Source organism: Lontra canadensis, unplaced genomic scaffold (assembly GCF_010015895.1).
Source record: "Lontra canadensis isolate GAN:19392208 unplaced genomic scaffold, GSC_riverotter_1.0 scaffold1, whole genome shotgun sequence".
In the NCBI taxonomy this organism is placed as follows: Eukaryota; Metazoa; Chordata; class Mammalia; order Carnivora; family Mustelidae; genus Lontra; species Lontra canadensis.
Genome location: NW_022630995.1, coordinates 62,535,289 through 62,551,391, shown reverse-complemented (window position 1 = coordinate 62,551,391; position 16,103 = coordinate 62,535,289). Strand labels below are relative to the sequence as shown.

General features: G+C 47.2%; 1 protein-coding gene across 2 annotated transcripts in view; it reads left to right on the top strand.

Annotated features, from left to right (window-relative positions):
* The window catches only part of CRMP1 (collapsin response mediator protein 1), a 71,757-nt gene that overhangs the window by 30,968 nt on the left and 24,686 nt on the right, over window positions 1-16,103 (top strand). For both annotated transcript variants that reach the window (XM_032855291.1, XM_032855300.1), the window contains exons 4-5: window positions 2,535-2,699; window positions 15,389-15,450. In XM_032855291.1, coding sequence (XP_032711182.1) covers window positions 2,535-2,699; window positions 15,389-15,450 — 227 coding nt within the window. The remainder of the gene's footprint in view (window positions 1-2,534; window positions 2,700-15,388; window positions 15,451-16,103) is intronic.

Genomic DNA, 16,103 nt, shown 5'->3' with positions numbered 1-16,103 from the left:
GACATGTGGCAAATACTTGGAGATAGAAGCTCACACAGTGCTGGGAAGTGGGGAGGGAATTTACAGGCTCAGGGGACCTATGTGGAGTAGAGGACAGATCCCCAAATCAAAAGTCAGGATCTCCAGGGTCCTGCTTTGCTCCTTTGAGACTCTTAGGGCAGTGGCTTTATCCATCCCATCTGGAAAAGGGTGATTTTCACAATGTGTTTCATGGAACCCCAAGAACCCGTGGAAGCACTAGGAGGACCATGGTGAGGGGCGGGGAGGTTCTGAGTCCCCACCCCATGTTGTCATCCAACAGATACTTATTGAGGGTGGCTCTGTGCTATGTGTTAGGGGAGGGAAGTACCAAGGTGGACATGGTGCTGGTACCCCAGTGGTTGCAGTCTTATGGGGAGTTACAGATCATGTATAACTATATGCAATGTCTGTAATCTGTGACTAGGGCTACAACATAAAGGGGTGCAAAGAGCTTTGAGCTGAGGGGCAGAGAGCTCAGGGAAGGCTTCCCTGAAAATGCAGCATTCATGCAGAGGTCCGAAGGATGAGTATGAATTCACTGGGTGAAGAGGGTGGAAGGGAGCAGGGCTCCAGGAAGAGGGAACAGCATATGTGAAGCCCCTGTGATGGGAGGACACAGCTTGCATTGAAGAGACAGAAGAAGGCCTGTGAGGCATGAGTGCAGAGATTCAGAGATGGGATCGTGTGAGGTAAGACTGGAAGGTGAGGGTGGTACTGATGGGTCTTGATGGCTGAGGTAAGAATTTTGGACTTTTTCAAATGGGCAATGAGCAGGCATTGAAGTTCAAGCAAGGAATGATGCCATCTGCTTTGGGTTTTAAAGAGACCAGAATAGAGTGGCCTAGATCAGATGTGGCTGGACCAGGGGGAAGTGATTTTAGTAGCTCAGCTGACAGAAGAGGGTAGCTAGGATGAGGAGTGTGGCCATGGATGTGGACAGAGATGGCCAGCTCTGGGGATATGTAGGAGGAAAATATAAGTACTTGATGTTGGGTGATGGGAGTACCTGAGAGAAAGAAAGAGTCAAGAATGACCCTTGGGATCCTAGCTATGGAATTAAGAAGGTAGCCTCAAGCTGAAGAGGCTGTAGGGACCAGATTTGCAAGGGGAAGGGGGAACAATGTTGCATGAGGCTTGGGACATTTTAATCTTGATGTGCTTTTGAGTCTTCCTGGTGGAGAGGTCAGGGAAAGAGCTGAGGTCAGAGTTCTGAGGCTAAGAGAGAACGGTACATTTTAATGAGCAGGTGCATTGAAGGGTGGACCAAGCCATAGGGAATTTGACCATTTAATGGCCAAGTAGAGGCAGAAGAGTCTATAAGGAGACTGAAGAAAAATGGCCACAGAAGTAGAATAAAAGCCAGAAAGCCATGTCGTCATGGAAGCCAAGAGCAGGGAGTGATTCACTGTGTCCCAGGAGGTCCATTGGAGTCAGGACTGGATGTTTCCATTAAATCTAGAGACACTGAGATTGAATTAAGTGCAGAGGCTGATGATTTCGACAGTAGAGGAATGAGTGGGCAGAGAATAAGGCTACACTTTATAGATGTCTGGCTGTGAAGGGTGGATATTAGGGAAACAGGGTAGTAGCTAGACGGATATGCAAAGTCAAGTGGGGTTTAAAAGTCAGGCATCTCTGCTTTCATTTGCTTTACATTTAAGATTTTATTTTGAAAAGAGGTGATGAAGTTAACATGCTTTTAGTTTATAAGGTTGTGTACCTTTCAGCTGTGACAGCATGGAGTAGTGGGAAGGGGTTCCAACTGCAGCTGACGGGACTCTGTAGGTCTTCTTCCTACCATTTACCTAGTTGTGTGACTTTCGACAAGTTCCTTACCCTCTTCGAGCCTCAGTTTCTTCTTCAGCCACTGGAGATATTAATATTCACTTCACAGGATGGCTGTGAGGATTTAATGAGATAATTTATGGAAAGCCTGGTGGCAGTGTCTGAGGCATAATAAGCATTCAATAAATACTTGTGATACTGCTGCTGTTGCTGCCAATGACAATGACAATGGTGGTGACGATGTCACTGCTGATGGTTATGGTAATGATGTGACAGTGATGGCAATATTGATGATGGTGGTGGGAGTGGTGATGATGGTGATGGTGATGATGATGGTGATGGTGATGATTATGATGATGGTGATGAAGATATAATGATGATGATGGTGATGATGATGGAGATGTAGATAATAGTGATGGTGATGGTGGTGATGATGATGATGGTGATGATGACATAATGATCATGGTGATGGTGATGATGGTGATGATAATGTTGGGGATGGTGATGGTATTGATGATGGATGGTGTTGATAAGGGGTTGATAGTGAGGGTGATGATTAAGGTGGTGATGATGATGATGTCAATGGTGATGATAGTGATGATGGTGATGATAGTGGTGATGATGGTGTGATTGTGATGATGATGGGGTGAAGAGGGTATTTGAGGCTACCATTGGAATAGCTCAGGTCCTATGCATTTTGGAATGTGATGCATATTTTTCTTTCACAGTTGACCATGTTGTCCCTGAACCTGGGTCTAGCCTTCTGACCTCCTTCGAGAAATGGCATGAGGCAGCTGACACCAAATCCTGCTGCGACTATTCCCTCCATGTGGACATCACAAGCTGGTACGATGGTGTTCGGGAGGAGTTGGAGGTGCTGGTGCAGGACAAAGGTCAGTTAAAGCTTCAGAATGGGGGTATAGTTCTGGAATCCCTGGTTCTTTGGTGGGTCTCAGTATATGGACTTAAAAATCCCTTTATCTGCATTTCTTGTGAGTCCAGCTATGAGCTACGCACTGCGGCATATACAACGGAAAAAGGAGATCCTCTTTGAGGAGTCTGTCCTCTTCTCCTTCAAGCCCTTTGGAGATATCCCCTTGTTCACAGAAAAAAAACCTGATTTTCTTAGCCTGGCACTCAAGGCCCTCAGTGATCTAGGCTCATTTCTCATTTTTTACCATTATCTTGGTTGCATCCCCTGAAACCTGCTACGCTGCTGGGCCTGTGCTCACCTCTACTCCTCCCTTCCAGGAATGCCCTTTCTTCTACCCAGCTACCCAAGCTCAAATCGCAGCTTCTCTGATTTTCCCAATCAGAATTGCTTGTTCCTTGAATGTCTATATCAGGTTACTCTGGGGGCACCTTCTTCATTGTTGTTGGCTTATGGGACACTGGTTCTCTGTCTTGCTCTTGTGTTAAACCCTGAGCTCTCTTGGGTGGAGGGAGGGAGATTGTGTCTATCCATCTCTGTATCCTACCGCAATTCCCTTCTGTTTGGACTCACACCACGTGTCCCTGCACAGTGTAGACACTACAGTGTGCATTGTGTTGAGGTGAATTGAACTGAAGATACATGAAGCAAAGAATAGGGAAAAAATGAACTAGGGTGGGAATGGTCAGTCTGGAGAGGGGCAGTTCTGGATGCTCTCGGAAGAGGCAGCTTCAAATGAAGGAAATGCTCCAAAGAGAACGCAAGGGTGTTTTCCATTTTTAAGATAACATATGCTGTGTTTTCTCATTATAAAAGTATATTTGCCCCATTGCAAAAAAGTCAGAACCTCAAGAGAAGGAAAAAATCTTTTTTCTTCTTGAGCTTACCCCAGTTGCTGCTTACATTCATGTTAAGGATTATTGCTTTCCATTCTCTGTCGATTTGGATGATTTTCTCCTTATATAGTTATATGATGGCAGGTAGGTGGAATCCTTCTATTTCCACTTAACATTTTATGAGTATTCATTACTTTTCATTAATAACTTTCCAGGGCTTGTAATGTACAATGTAATGGTTAACTTGCTTAGTTATTTTCTTTTTATTGGGCACTTAGGTTTTCTGTTTGCTCTACTCTAAGTAGTGTTATGGTGAACATTTTTGTATATAAACGTCTGTTTGCATTTCTAATTGTTTCCTTAGATTTCCAGAGATGGAATTATAAGATCAACGTTTTAACATTTTTCAAGGCTCGTGACACTTACAGCCAAATTCTTTCCTGAAAGATGCACCTTGCATGCCCATGATCCCCATGTCTCTAGCTCTTTGCATGCTTGTACCATTGGGTTGTATTTCTTCTACAAAATCCATGCAAATCTGATAAGTCAAATTCAGTCTACCACTATCCACTGCTGTTCTTTTATCGTTAATTATGATAAATACTTTGCATACCTTTCTATGACTGTCTGGTTATATTCTTTGCCCTCCCATGAGTTTGGGTTTTGTGTGTCTGAGTTCCGCACATCAAGAAGGCACTCCATTGCAGTTGCTGTGAGTCACACTCTTGTTTTGTACAGAATCATAATCCAATCACGATCCAGTCATGACCCATAATTTACAATTTTGTATCTCGCTTTTCTCACCTAACATTAAATCCTGAGCAGTTTCCCACTTACCCTATAGGCTTCATCAAGTCGGTTTTAGCAGCTTGGCTGTGTACGGGGATGTGAAGAGTCCAGTAGAACACCAGCATCACAGAACCGTCTCAGGAGAGTCCCACAGCTCTGTGGGCAAGGGGCACTTTGTGCGGTCCTATGTATTTCATTGTCTTAGAAGAGGACAGAGAATTCTCTTCCCCTGACCAGACACTTGCAAGGAAGTGACTTGGAGAAGTTTTTAGGTGCATTCATGGTTTTAGGTGTCTGACTAATATCATAGAATGTTTTCTATTGATTTAAGTTTCAGAATTAGTGCGTGTTTATTCAGAGACAATATGGAAGTGTCTAAAGTAGAAAGTGATAAAGAATTTGTCTTTCCAGGCATCTTTCCTATTTGTGTAAGTGTGTCCACACTCAAACACACATAATTCTCACGTGAGCAGACCTGTATTGTACATTATCTTGCACGATGCTTTTTTTTTTCTACTCAATAAAACATCATGGCTCACCAGGCCTCTCCACTTAGCAATTGTGTGACCTTGGGCCAGTCACTCAACCTCTCTGTGCCTCAGTTTCCCCAGCTAGAAAATAGAGGTTGGAACCTCAAATGAGAGGGTATAAAGTGCTTAGAACACCGTTGGCTCCTGGTAAGGATTCTGTATTTTTAGTTATTACTTTTATCATCATTCCATCATAAGACCCTCAGAGTGTTCAGTTTTATGGAGGTACTGGGTTGATTTCCTTCCTATTGGAAAATTTTTAAAAATTGTGTTGTCAGGGCTCACTGCAAGCAAATTCTGAGGTAGAGACTGGGGTGCAGGAAATAAGTGTGGATTGGTTTCCTTTTGCTACTGTAGCAAACGCCCCACCCCCATTTGTGGTTTAAAATGATCCAAATGGCAGTTCTAGAGATGGGGAGTCTGAAGTGGGCTTTAGGGCTGAGGTCAAGGTGCTGGGGGCCCTGGAGGGAGCCCTTCCTTGACTTTTCTGGCCCCACCAGGCTGCCCGCATGCTGGCTGGTGACGCTATCCTTCCAGACACTGCCGCTCCCGACATTGACTCTGACTTCTCCCCTGCTCTTCCTTAAAAAGGACCCTGGTGATCTCACTAGGCCCTCTTTTATCTCAGTCTCCTTCATTTGATGCCATCTGCAGATTCCCTTTGTTGTAGGAGGAACATATTCATAGGTTCTGAGGATTAGGGTGGGGACATCTTGGGGGGGGTGTTATTTTGCGCCCCCCTCCCCAGCATGATCGCGGGGTCAGCCACTGAGAGCAGAGCCCAGAGAACGAGATCAGCCGCAGGGAGCTCTGAGACCTGGACACCCTGCCACTGGATCCCAGGGAAGCCAAGGGGGTGGGGACTTCATAGCTCCTCACCAGCCAGGCATTGGGCGAGGCCCCCTGGGAGGGGGCATGACCTTGAGCCAGGCTGCTCTGCGCAGGCAAGGTGATTCACACAGGGCTGACTGCTGGGGGTCATCTGCCTGCAGCTCTCCCCGAAGCAGGGTGTGGGACGATTCCAGCAGTCGGGCTGCCTGGGTTCAAGCCTGCCCTTCGGTGTCCTGGCCAGGTGCTGCCAGGCAAGTCCCCAAGCTGACCTCTCTGGGGTTGTTCAGCGACACCTCATCCAAAGCACCTGGGCTCTGGTACCAAGCACAAACCCCACTGTCTGAGCTCATTGTTAATTCTCCACCCTGATGCCAGGTCTTTGTTGTCATGGCAACCCCAGAGGGAGGGGGGGTGGCTTTTCTTAGGTACCATGGAGGCTGAGCTACCGAGTCCAGCTGAACCCAGGCATAGGGACCTCAGGCAGGGCTTGCTGCCCACACGTCTCTTGATACACCCCATGGGGAGAGAGGAAAGGGGTGCCCTCTGTGGAGAGGGGTCCCACTCTGGCCTGCCTTGGTGACGCAGGAGGAGGAAGGCAGCCAGGGCCAGGGGCTGTGCTGACACTGAATGGTGTCTGTCAGAGCGTCAGACCGGCTGGAGAGGGGCCGGTGTCTGTGCGGCCGCCCACAGGCGTGGGGACCTCAATAGAAGAGCTTTGGGCCGGAAACTGCACGTCATCTCGGGGGCCCCGCACCTGTTGCCCAGCTCCCCCTTCCGAGGAACCCGAGGCAATGTGTTCCCTCAGGCAGGAAGGGTCCTCCACACTGAGCCCCTCTCCTGCCGGGGGCTTCAACCTCCTTCGTTGTTCAGTGACCCCTGGGCCGCCCCTTCATTGTGGTGCACCTGAGACATGCAGGGAGGCCCCAAAGCAGTGTCTGACGGTAGAGGCCGTCCTCAGGGATGGGCTCAAATAACCACATCTCCTAGAAGCCTTCCGTGCTTGCTCGGCACTCCAGGCGGGTGTCCCCTCGGAACTCCCACGGCCCCAGAGGGGGCTTCTCCAGCAGGGCTGTGGGGCTCGGGGCTCTTGCTGTCCTCATCTGGCCTCTGGACTGAGACTGCGCAGGGAGAGGTGGGTTTCTCTCTTCTCTATTCCTGGTGTGCAGTGGTGTCCCGCTCACTTGTCTCACTGGTAGCAGGAGGCACTCAGAGCAGATCATGGGTTCTCCTCCTGGGCCAAGGAACTCTTAAGAACCTGCCAGAGCTAGGCTCCAGGCCTGTTGAACCCAAATTCCCAGAGGGATGTGTTTGCAAAACTCAGGTGTTCTGATATAAAGCAGGGTCAGGATCGCTGGCTCAGGGACTGTGTGCGCCCCTGTGTCAGGGTTTTAGGAAAGACCCAAAGGAACATCAACCTTCTGTGACCCCCAGACCCGAGGTTGGGTCTCAGGCTCCCCTTCACATCCCCTGAAGGAGACCCCAGGACCTGAACCCTCGGCTCTAGGATGGGTGGGCCAGCAAAGTGCCCTCCTCTGAGGCCCCGAGGGTTAGCACCGACAGGCTGTAGGGGTTGCTAGGACCAAAGGGTCTGGAGGGGAAACAAGGTAAGAAATTTGAGGATCCCCAGTAGAGGCTGGCCCCTGTCCAGGGCACTTGTTCTTGCCCTTTCCTTCCTGTTGGCCAGTCCTGTGTCCGAGGTTGGGGGGATGGGTTACAAAGGATATTGTTGTCAGTGCTCTGAAGTGCACGGATTCCTTCTTACCCCAAGGCAAGTAGCACTGTCCTGAGCCTTGGCTCCAGCCCCTTCCCCTCCTTTGTGCACTTGCGGCTTCATCAGAACACACAGTGGGATCATCTACAAGCCCCACCCAGCCCCGCCTGGTCTTTCTCCTTCCCAAGGTGCTCCGTGAATGGTGGTGACCTCAGGGCTCCAGTTCAGGCTCACCTTCCTGTGGGGCCCTCAGCTTCTGTAGTGTCCTCACTATCCATCCGCCTGTGACCCGGATCCCAACTCGTGTGTGATACGGCTCCCAGGATGCTCCCAGGAGACTCAGACTTATTACCAGTTTCTCCCAAACCCATTACCTCTTCCTGTGAACTCTACTATCTGTCACTCTGGGTCCCCGTCTCCATGGGGGGCACCTCTGTCCAGCCATTCCCTCTCTCTCCCTCCCCCATCCATCACTGGATCCATGCCTTTGCATTTATAGCAGTTCAACTTGGACTCCGGGTCTCCCCCCTCAAGTCCCTTCCCGGATGTGGGGCTCACTGTGTCTTGTCCAGATTCCTCCTCAGCCTCATCCCTGGTCTCTGCCTCCAGTCTTATCCTGCTAGTGCATTCCAGCCATCGATGTGGGATTTAAAAAAGCAATTAGTGTGACCACCTGGAGTGGCTTCCCCAGTGTCCCCAGGCTCAGTGCCAAATTGCTCATGTGGCTTTCAAGGGCTTTCCCCCAGATGCTTGCACATAGGAGTGGTTCAGTAAATAATGGGGAGCTGAGTTCCTGAAAGATGTCTTACTGAATTCTGTACCCTAAGTGTTTAGCACACATCTGGCATAGAGTAAATTCTCGGTAAATACTTAGTGCATGAATGACTAGGTTAGGGAAGAAAGAGAGGGAGGGAGAGGAGGAGGGAGGAACATGCCTGGTCTCCTTTCCTAAAGCATTTTTAGCACACCCCCTTCTGAGTCAGAGGGCTTGCCCAGGAATCTTGATGGCCATCATCATTGGACTGTACGATCAAGGGCAGGATATTTTCAGAACAGAAAATCAATGTAAAGCTCATATAGTTCAGTCTGCCTGTTTCAGAAATGGAAACTGAAGCTCAGAGAGGTGTAGTCCCTTTCCCAGTGTCTCACAGCAGCTAGCACTTGGACTCAGCTTTCTCTGATAGTGCTGCTGCTAGCGCTTTTGGTGTCTTTGTGAGAATTGCAAAAAGGCACCATCGTGGGGTGCTCCATCGAAAGAACATGCCCTTCTCCCAGTGCATGGGCTTGGCTGGGCTCAGGCTGGATTTAGCCTCCTTGGATGGTCTCTTTGCTGGGAGCCCTTAGCCAGAGCACAGGTTGTGACTCCTCAGCGCTGCTGCCCAGCCTCTGACCTCCTTGCCAGGTGCTCTTTACGCCGCATTCAGGCTGCCCAAAGAACAGGTCAACAGCGCGTCTCCCAAAGACAAGCTCAGCCTATGGGATATGAAAGCCATCGCTCAGCGCTCGAATCCATCTTTAGATCAAGCACCTTATGGCTTATTTTAGAAATCTCAAAATACAAGAGGAAGTTATTCTAGAAAACGGTGGTGCCAGCATGCTGTGTGGACTTGGCAGGGGAGAATGGCTATGGGATGGGATTTTTTATAAACCCCCGACAGGGGAGTCCTGTCTGTGTTTTCTGAGCCATGGACCCCAGCCACTATTAATAGTACTTATTGGTTTTGTTGGATGGTGGCAGCGTTTCATTCTCAAATAGAAACTTAATTTAAAAATTATTGAAAAGAAGAGAGAAAAAAAAAAAACAAACAAACCAGGCAAAGAGGAGAGGAACTCATATTGCTGGTCTGTGTCACTTGGGTCAAGTGTTTAGCCTGTGTTACTTGGGTGTGTTCTAAGAACAGCAACACAAAGACAATGGTGTCATTACACCATTGGTATGAACCTTCTGGATCTTTCTGCGGGAACTTCCATAGTCTATTGCATTGCCCTGTGTATCAGCTAGCTTTTGCCGTGTAACAAACAATTTAAAACTTGGTACTTAAAATAATCATTAATCACCTCATGACTGTAGGTTGGCAACTACGGCTGCAGATGGGTTTCTCTCCTGATCTCGCCTGGACTCACACACTCAGACATTTGGGCCTCAGCTGGGATGGCTGGGGAGATGCTCCACACATGATCTCGTGTCCTCTAATGGGCCCTCTACAACCTCTTCTCTTGGTGGTAGTGCTCCAATGGGTGAACATGGAAGCTGAAAACCCTCTTGAAGATTAAACTTAATACACATACATCATCATTTCAATTGTGGCCTGTTGGTCAAGTCACGTCACAATATCGCAGATTCAAGGGATGGGGGGGAAAAGATTCCACCTCTGAAGAGAGGAACCTGGAAGAATTTGTGGCCATTTTAATCTCAATATACAATCCCAATATACTATCTGGCCACAGTTAGTATAGTTCTCTTTCATTCAATATACTCTCACCTCCACAAATTTCCATTCGGTTATGGCCTCAGGCTCAGAGTCTAGGATCTCGTGATGAACATCTATGGAAGATGTGGATGAGGTTTCTCGGGCATCGCTTCTCCTGATCCAAAAACTTATGAACTTAAGAGATAAGCTATGTGCCTTCCCACCCTAGGCACCCCACATATAATGGTGGGGCATGGACAGGACCACCACAACAAACACTCCCATTTGAAAAGAGAGAAAGCAAGTGATGCATGGTCATAACCCCATCGAAATTCTGGAATCCAACTGGATACATATTGCCGGGCTGATCTTGAAAGGTAGAGAATATTCCTTCGTCAGGGCCAGTCTTTCTCCTTGGGAGTAGTTCCCAAGTTAAGGGGTTGGCAAACACCAATCTGTGGGCCAAATATGGCCCGTGGCCTGTTTCTTATGCAGCTCACCAAACAAGAGTGTGTTTACATTCTTAAGGGTTTTTCAAAACAAAACAAACAAAACAAAATAAAAACAATGACCAGAAAACAAAGAATATGTGACAGAGACTACCTGTGGCCCATAAAATCTACAAGATTTACTCTCTGGCCCTTTGCAGAAAAGCTTCCTGTCCCTGGCACTAGACCATTGTTTGCATAGCTCAGGCACTACCCTGGGGATTCTTGGCTTGACAGTTGGAGACATAGTTGAGTTTCCATAAAAATGGCCCATGTTTGCAGCAAAGTACCTTTCGCTGCCTTTTTCCTACCCACAGAAATTTGGTGGCCAGGGGCCCTTTTCATTTTGAACCGGCTCAGTCTCTTTTGGTCAAAGAGGGTACAGTTTTCTTAAAAACATTGTGGGTTTTCAATTCATTATAGTTCACTCCACCAGACAAATCTTTTTCTGAGACAAGCTCCTCTCTACCTTAGATGACTGTCAGTGGGGACGTGTGGTGATGCCTTCAAGATTCTTGGAAGTCCTTTTGTCTGGCCAAGGAAGTTCACTGGGCACCACCTTGGGTTTTTAGGAAGTCTTAACAAAGAGTGCCAGGCACACCCTTAATGTAATCTTTACCCTGAGGTCCTTTTTTCCTTTGAGAACTGTTTGTGTGTTGGCAAGAGTAGAGATGAGAAGCAGTCTTGTGTGTCTACTCAATTCCACTTGTAAACTGAACCATTCCTTGTCTCTCTGGTCCTATTGGATGCCTGTCTTCTGGGGTTTCATCATATTCTGATTAACCAATTAAACAACCTTCTTCACGGAAGTCATTTCAGGCAGATTCGCAAATTCTCTGGGTACGTCATCACAAGTGGCAATTTTTTCCTCTTGTGTTGCTACTGCCTAGTACGTGTGGCCCCTTTCCCACCCTCCACTAACAGTGTGTTGGCTATTTTTCCCAGCTTGTGGCCTTCAGTCTCCTCGGGACTGTTCTGACCTCCACCTATTACCCAGTCCCAAGGTCAATGACGCATGTGTTAGATTTTGGCCACTGCGGGGCCTGACCTCTAGGCAAAAGATTTCTGTACCAGTTAGCCTTTGTTTTATAAGAAACCACTCCAAAACCCAGGGGCTGAAAACAGCCACTGGTAAAACCACAATGAGAGACCACTTCAGGCCCATTAGAAGGGCTGTTATAAAAAACAAAACAAAACTGAAAGTACCCAGTGTTGAGAAGGATATGGGGAGATTGGACCCCTGGGGCACCGTTGGTGGGAATCCACACTGGTGCAGCTTCTCTGTGAAATGGCATGGAGGGGCCTCAGAAAATTAAACATAGAAGTACCCTGTGATCTAGGAACTCTGCTTCTGGGTATTTATCCAATAGATTTGAAGGCAGAGATTTAGAGATATTTGTATACCCGTGTTCATAGCAGCATTAGGCACAAGAGGCAAAAGCTGGAAGCAACCCAAATGTCTATTGATGGGTGAATGGATAAACCAACGTACATCTCCACGGCCTCTCCTCCAGCAGGCTCTCCTGAGCTCCTTCACGTGGGGCTCAAGGTGAGCATGAGCCCCGAGGTGTGGCTTGGAGCCAGCATGGCACTACTTCCGCCCTGTGCCCTGGGTCAGTGCTGGTCTCCAGACCAGCCCACGTTCAAGGAGTCGGGAAACAGACTTGGCCTCTTGGGAGAGAAAGAGTCACCGTGAAGCTTTTTTGAAACTTTAAAAAAATTTACCAGCCAGTTTAATTTCTTCCTGGCTCCCATCGCTGCAGGGAATTACCTTGCTTACTTATCTGCCTATGGTTTGTTCCCAGTAGAAGGTAGACAGGCATCCTTCCTTCCTGGTTCACAGCTCTATGTCTCATTTCTAGAATGATGCTCACACATAGGAAACACTCAGTAAATATTTGATGAGCGCAAAAGTAAATATTCCATGGAAAAGGGCTGCTGGGGTCCAGTAGGTTTGGGAAATGCTCTTTCTCTATTCTGTTCTTGACTGTTCTTAACGCATGTGATCATGTGAAAATCTGTGAGAAGCCCTGAAGTAGAGAAACCTGATTACTGTGGATGAATCCATTCTTCTTCACCAGTCTAGATATCCGCCTCTGCAAACAGACTGCAAACAATAGAATCCCCCCAGAGCTTGGCTTAAGTTTAATGAAACAGATTTGCCTCGGTGATAATGACGTGTATCCACGGATCCCACACCAGGGAGTCTTACCCCGTGCTCATCTGTGCTTTCCTCTTTGAGCCAGCTCTGCTCTCCCCTCACCCTTGACCCATGTTCTCTGCTTCTATACCCACCATGCTGGAAGGCAGCAGCCCACTCTCTGGGTGTACATCTCTGTTTCAGAGACCAGCCAAGTGTTTGGGGGTGTTAAATGGGCCTTGTCCCTCCTCCCGGCTCAGCTCAGCATCTGCTGGGTGTCCAGCCCTGCACTAGTATCTCTGGTCTGGGGTCACATGGTCTGGACAGGGCTGCTTCCAAGGTTACGGGGTGGATCGAGTAGGAGGGGTTTCTGAGAACTGGCAGGTATCATGAATGGGTTCACATCGAGTAAGCTCTCAACACAATCTTTGAGAATTGGTATTCCATGCCACCTCCTTGGAGAAAAGCTTGGATGATGGCATGTGTGAATTTGGGAGGTTTGGGGGAATTCTGGGGCTCACCGTGTTTCCGAGGCCCTGTTGCTAGGCGGGAACATTTACTACTCCTGATATGCATTGCTTAATTGGTTTTTTAAGCAGGTGCAAATTGGTATGGAGGACGGACTCATTTTGATGCACATTCAGCAGCACTGGGCAACATATTTTGAACTGTGGTATAGTACTGAGGTTTTATTTTGAATTACTTTAATTACAAATAAGACCAAATCTCTTTATCTTTATTAGCTGCTTTTTTTTTTTTTTTTTCTTAAATTGTCTCAAAGTACTTTTTACCTTTGGGGTTTTTGGCTTCTTCACTTTTATTTTAATATTTTTAACATAAAGCAGAAACAGAAAAACCACACAGCTTAAAAAATTGTGGCTTTATGAATTATTATGAGGCTATTCTGCTCGGGCAAGAAATAGGACTTTGGGGTGCCTGGGTGGCTCAGTGGGTTAAGGCCTCTGCCTTTGGCTCAGGTCATGATTCCAGGGTTCTGGGATCGAGCCCTGCATCGGGCTCTCTGCTCAGCAGGGAGTCTGCTTCCTCCTCTCTCTCTGCCTGCCTCTCTGCCTACCTGTGATCTCTGTCTGTCAAATAAATTAAAAAAATCTTTAAAAAAAAAAAAAAAGAAATAGGACTTTGCCAGATGCCGCCCAGTGGAATCTCCAGGGGCCCCATGTCAGTCATGACACCCTCCTCCCCGCAAAAGTAACCACTGTTGTTTTCTAAATAAGAGGGTCTTTTTTAAAACCTCTGTTCAATTTGTTGCCGATATAGATATATTTACGGTGTTGGCTGTTTGCTTTTCGTTTTGAGGTTTTATGGGTTTACAGAAGGTTTCCACTGATAACAATTCAAATCTGTCATGATTTTTTGAGATGGCTTTCAATGTGAGATGACTTGACCCTGCCACTCACGTGCAAGATGAAGTTTTAGGATGTACTCATTAAATTTACTATGTTTGCTAGTGCATTATTTCTGCTTTTATTTGTGTCATTTATTTCTAATTTCTGGGGAATTTTCATTTTCTTTTTTTTTTCTAAGATTTCTTATCATGAAAACAAAATTCTTATCATGGACGCTAACTAGGTTAATATTTGCTTCCCTTCGCCTTAAGGAAATAATGACGCAGTCAAAGCTATGAAGCCGTGAGCTTATGTCTCACTTTAGTTTTAGTTTTACCTGTTTACTCACTGAGCATTGATCTGTGTCTCTGCACATACTGAGTTTTTCTTTCAGATTTTAAAAAAGATGATCTTTATAAGGAATACAGTATCAATTAGTTGTCTGTGACTTCTATTTAAGTCTACTTGATTAATTAGAAACTGATATTTTAATGTTAATTTCTGTATCTAATTTTTTTCCTTAAATTTTTTTTTTTTAATGATTTGGACAGGGAATTGTTGTTGCCGGGGCTTTCTGCACAAGAAAAGATCTTTGGTTTGTCTTCACCATTATTTTAGTATAAAAGAATTCTCAATCCCATTTAATAATACTTTTGCCCTGAATGCATATTCTTACCCAGACATATCTGGATTCTGTGACAAACATTAAATGCACAGCACATATTACGTGTGTGCCAACTGACGTGGTACAGAAGACATGGTCCCTGTCCTCATGTACCTGCCAGGTGTGTTAGGGAGGAGTCTCCCACGTCCTCTGCTCCCTGCTGGCCTGTCCACACAGCACATGAAGTCTTGTCATTTCAACCTTCTAGAATCCCCCACCCCAATCCCTGCAGCTCCCGCCCTGGCTCACAGCCTCAGCAACACCTGTCCCCTTGACCTTCAGTATCCTCTTCCCCGCTGCCATGTCCCTCTGCTGCTCTGCGGACCCACCCTCAACACTGCTTCCAGGACAGTCTTTCTGAGATAAGAAAGTCTAATTGTGTCACACCTTGCTTTAAAAACACATGCTCTGGCAGGGAGTGGTGATGCTTGCACAGTATTTTGAATGTAGTGAATACCACAGAATTGTGCACTTGAAAATGTCTGTGATGGCGAATGTTGTTTATGTATTTTGTCATAATAGAGCATCAAGCCATAGGACGCTTCTAGTACCTTCACATTCTATGTCTTTTCATCCCCCTTACTGTTGATACTCATGAACACCAGCCTCTCTATCCAAATAGTTCTCCTCCCTCCTCCTCCCCCTGCTTCCCTCCGCCTCCCCCTCTGTCTCTTCCCCCTCCTCCCCTTCTTCTCCTTCCAGTTCAGCCCTATGCCTTCCCTGGAAGCCTCCTGTGACTACCCTCACCTGCACACCCAGGCTGGGTTCGGTGCTTCCACTGTGAGGCCCAGTGACACCCTTCTGTCCTAGCAGTTACCACTCTGTCTTGTGATCATGGATTTACCAGAAAGGAACGTTTCTTTTTTCTTAAATGCATTCTTGTTTCCTTTTTTATCTTGGAACAGGTGTCAATTCCTTCCAAGTCTACATGGCGTATAAGGATCTCTACCAAATGTCTGATAGCCAGGTGGGTCCACCTGCACACCCTCTCCTGGGAGAAAGAGGCCACTCTTATGGGCAAGGGAGCTGTCAGATGGGCAGGGGAGAGCTCTGGGTGCAGGTCCTGGTTCTGACACAGCCTTGCTATGTGACTTGTGTCGGTTCTCCTCCCTCCACTGGGCCTGCATCCCTGTCCGGCTACTTGAGTGGGGTTGAGAGGGGGATCCCTTTGCATGGCAGTTCCCAAATCCACCTCATCCTTAGCGTCATCTAAAAAGCTTATTAAAAAAAGACAGACTCTTAGGGGCCCCTGGGTGGCTCAGTTGGTTAAGAGTCCAACTCTTGGTTTTAGCTCAGGTCATGATCTCATGGCTGTGGGATCGAGCCCCATATGGGGCTCTGTGTTCAGTGGGGAGTTTATTTGAGATTCCCTCTCCCTTCCCCTCTCACTCACACTCTGTCTCTCTCCCTCTCAAATAAATAAATTAAATCTTAAAAAAAAAAAAAAAAAGACAGGTTTTAGATCCCATCCCAGATATTCAGGGCAGGGCTCAGGGAAGTGTACTTTTCTAAAAGTTCAGCAGTTCATTCTGGAGATCTAGTAAGCTCGGGCACCATGTCATTAGCTCTGACCCAGAGGGGAGCCCCGGCTCTGTCTCTCCAGCCAGTCGAGACTAGGGT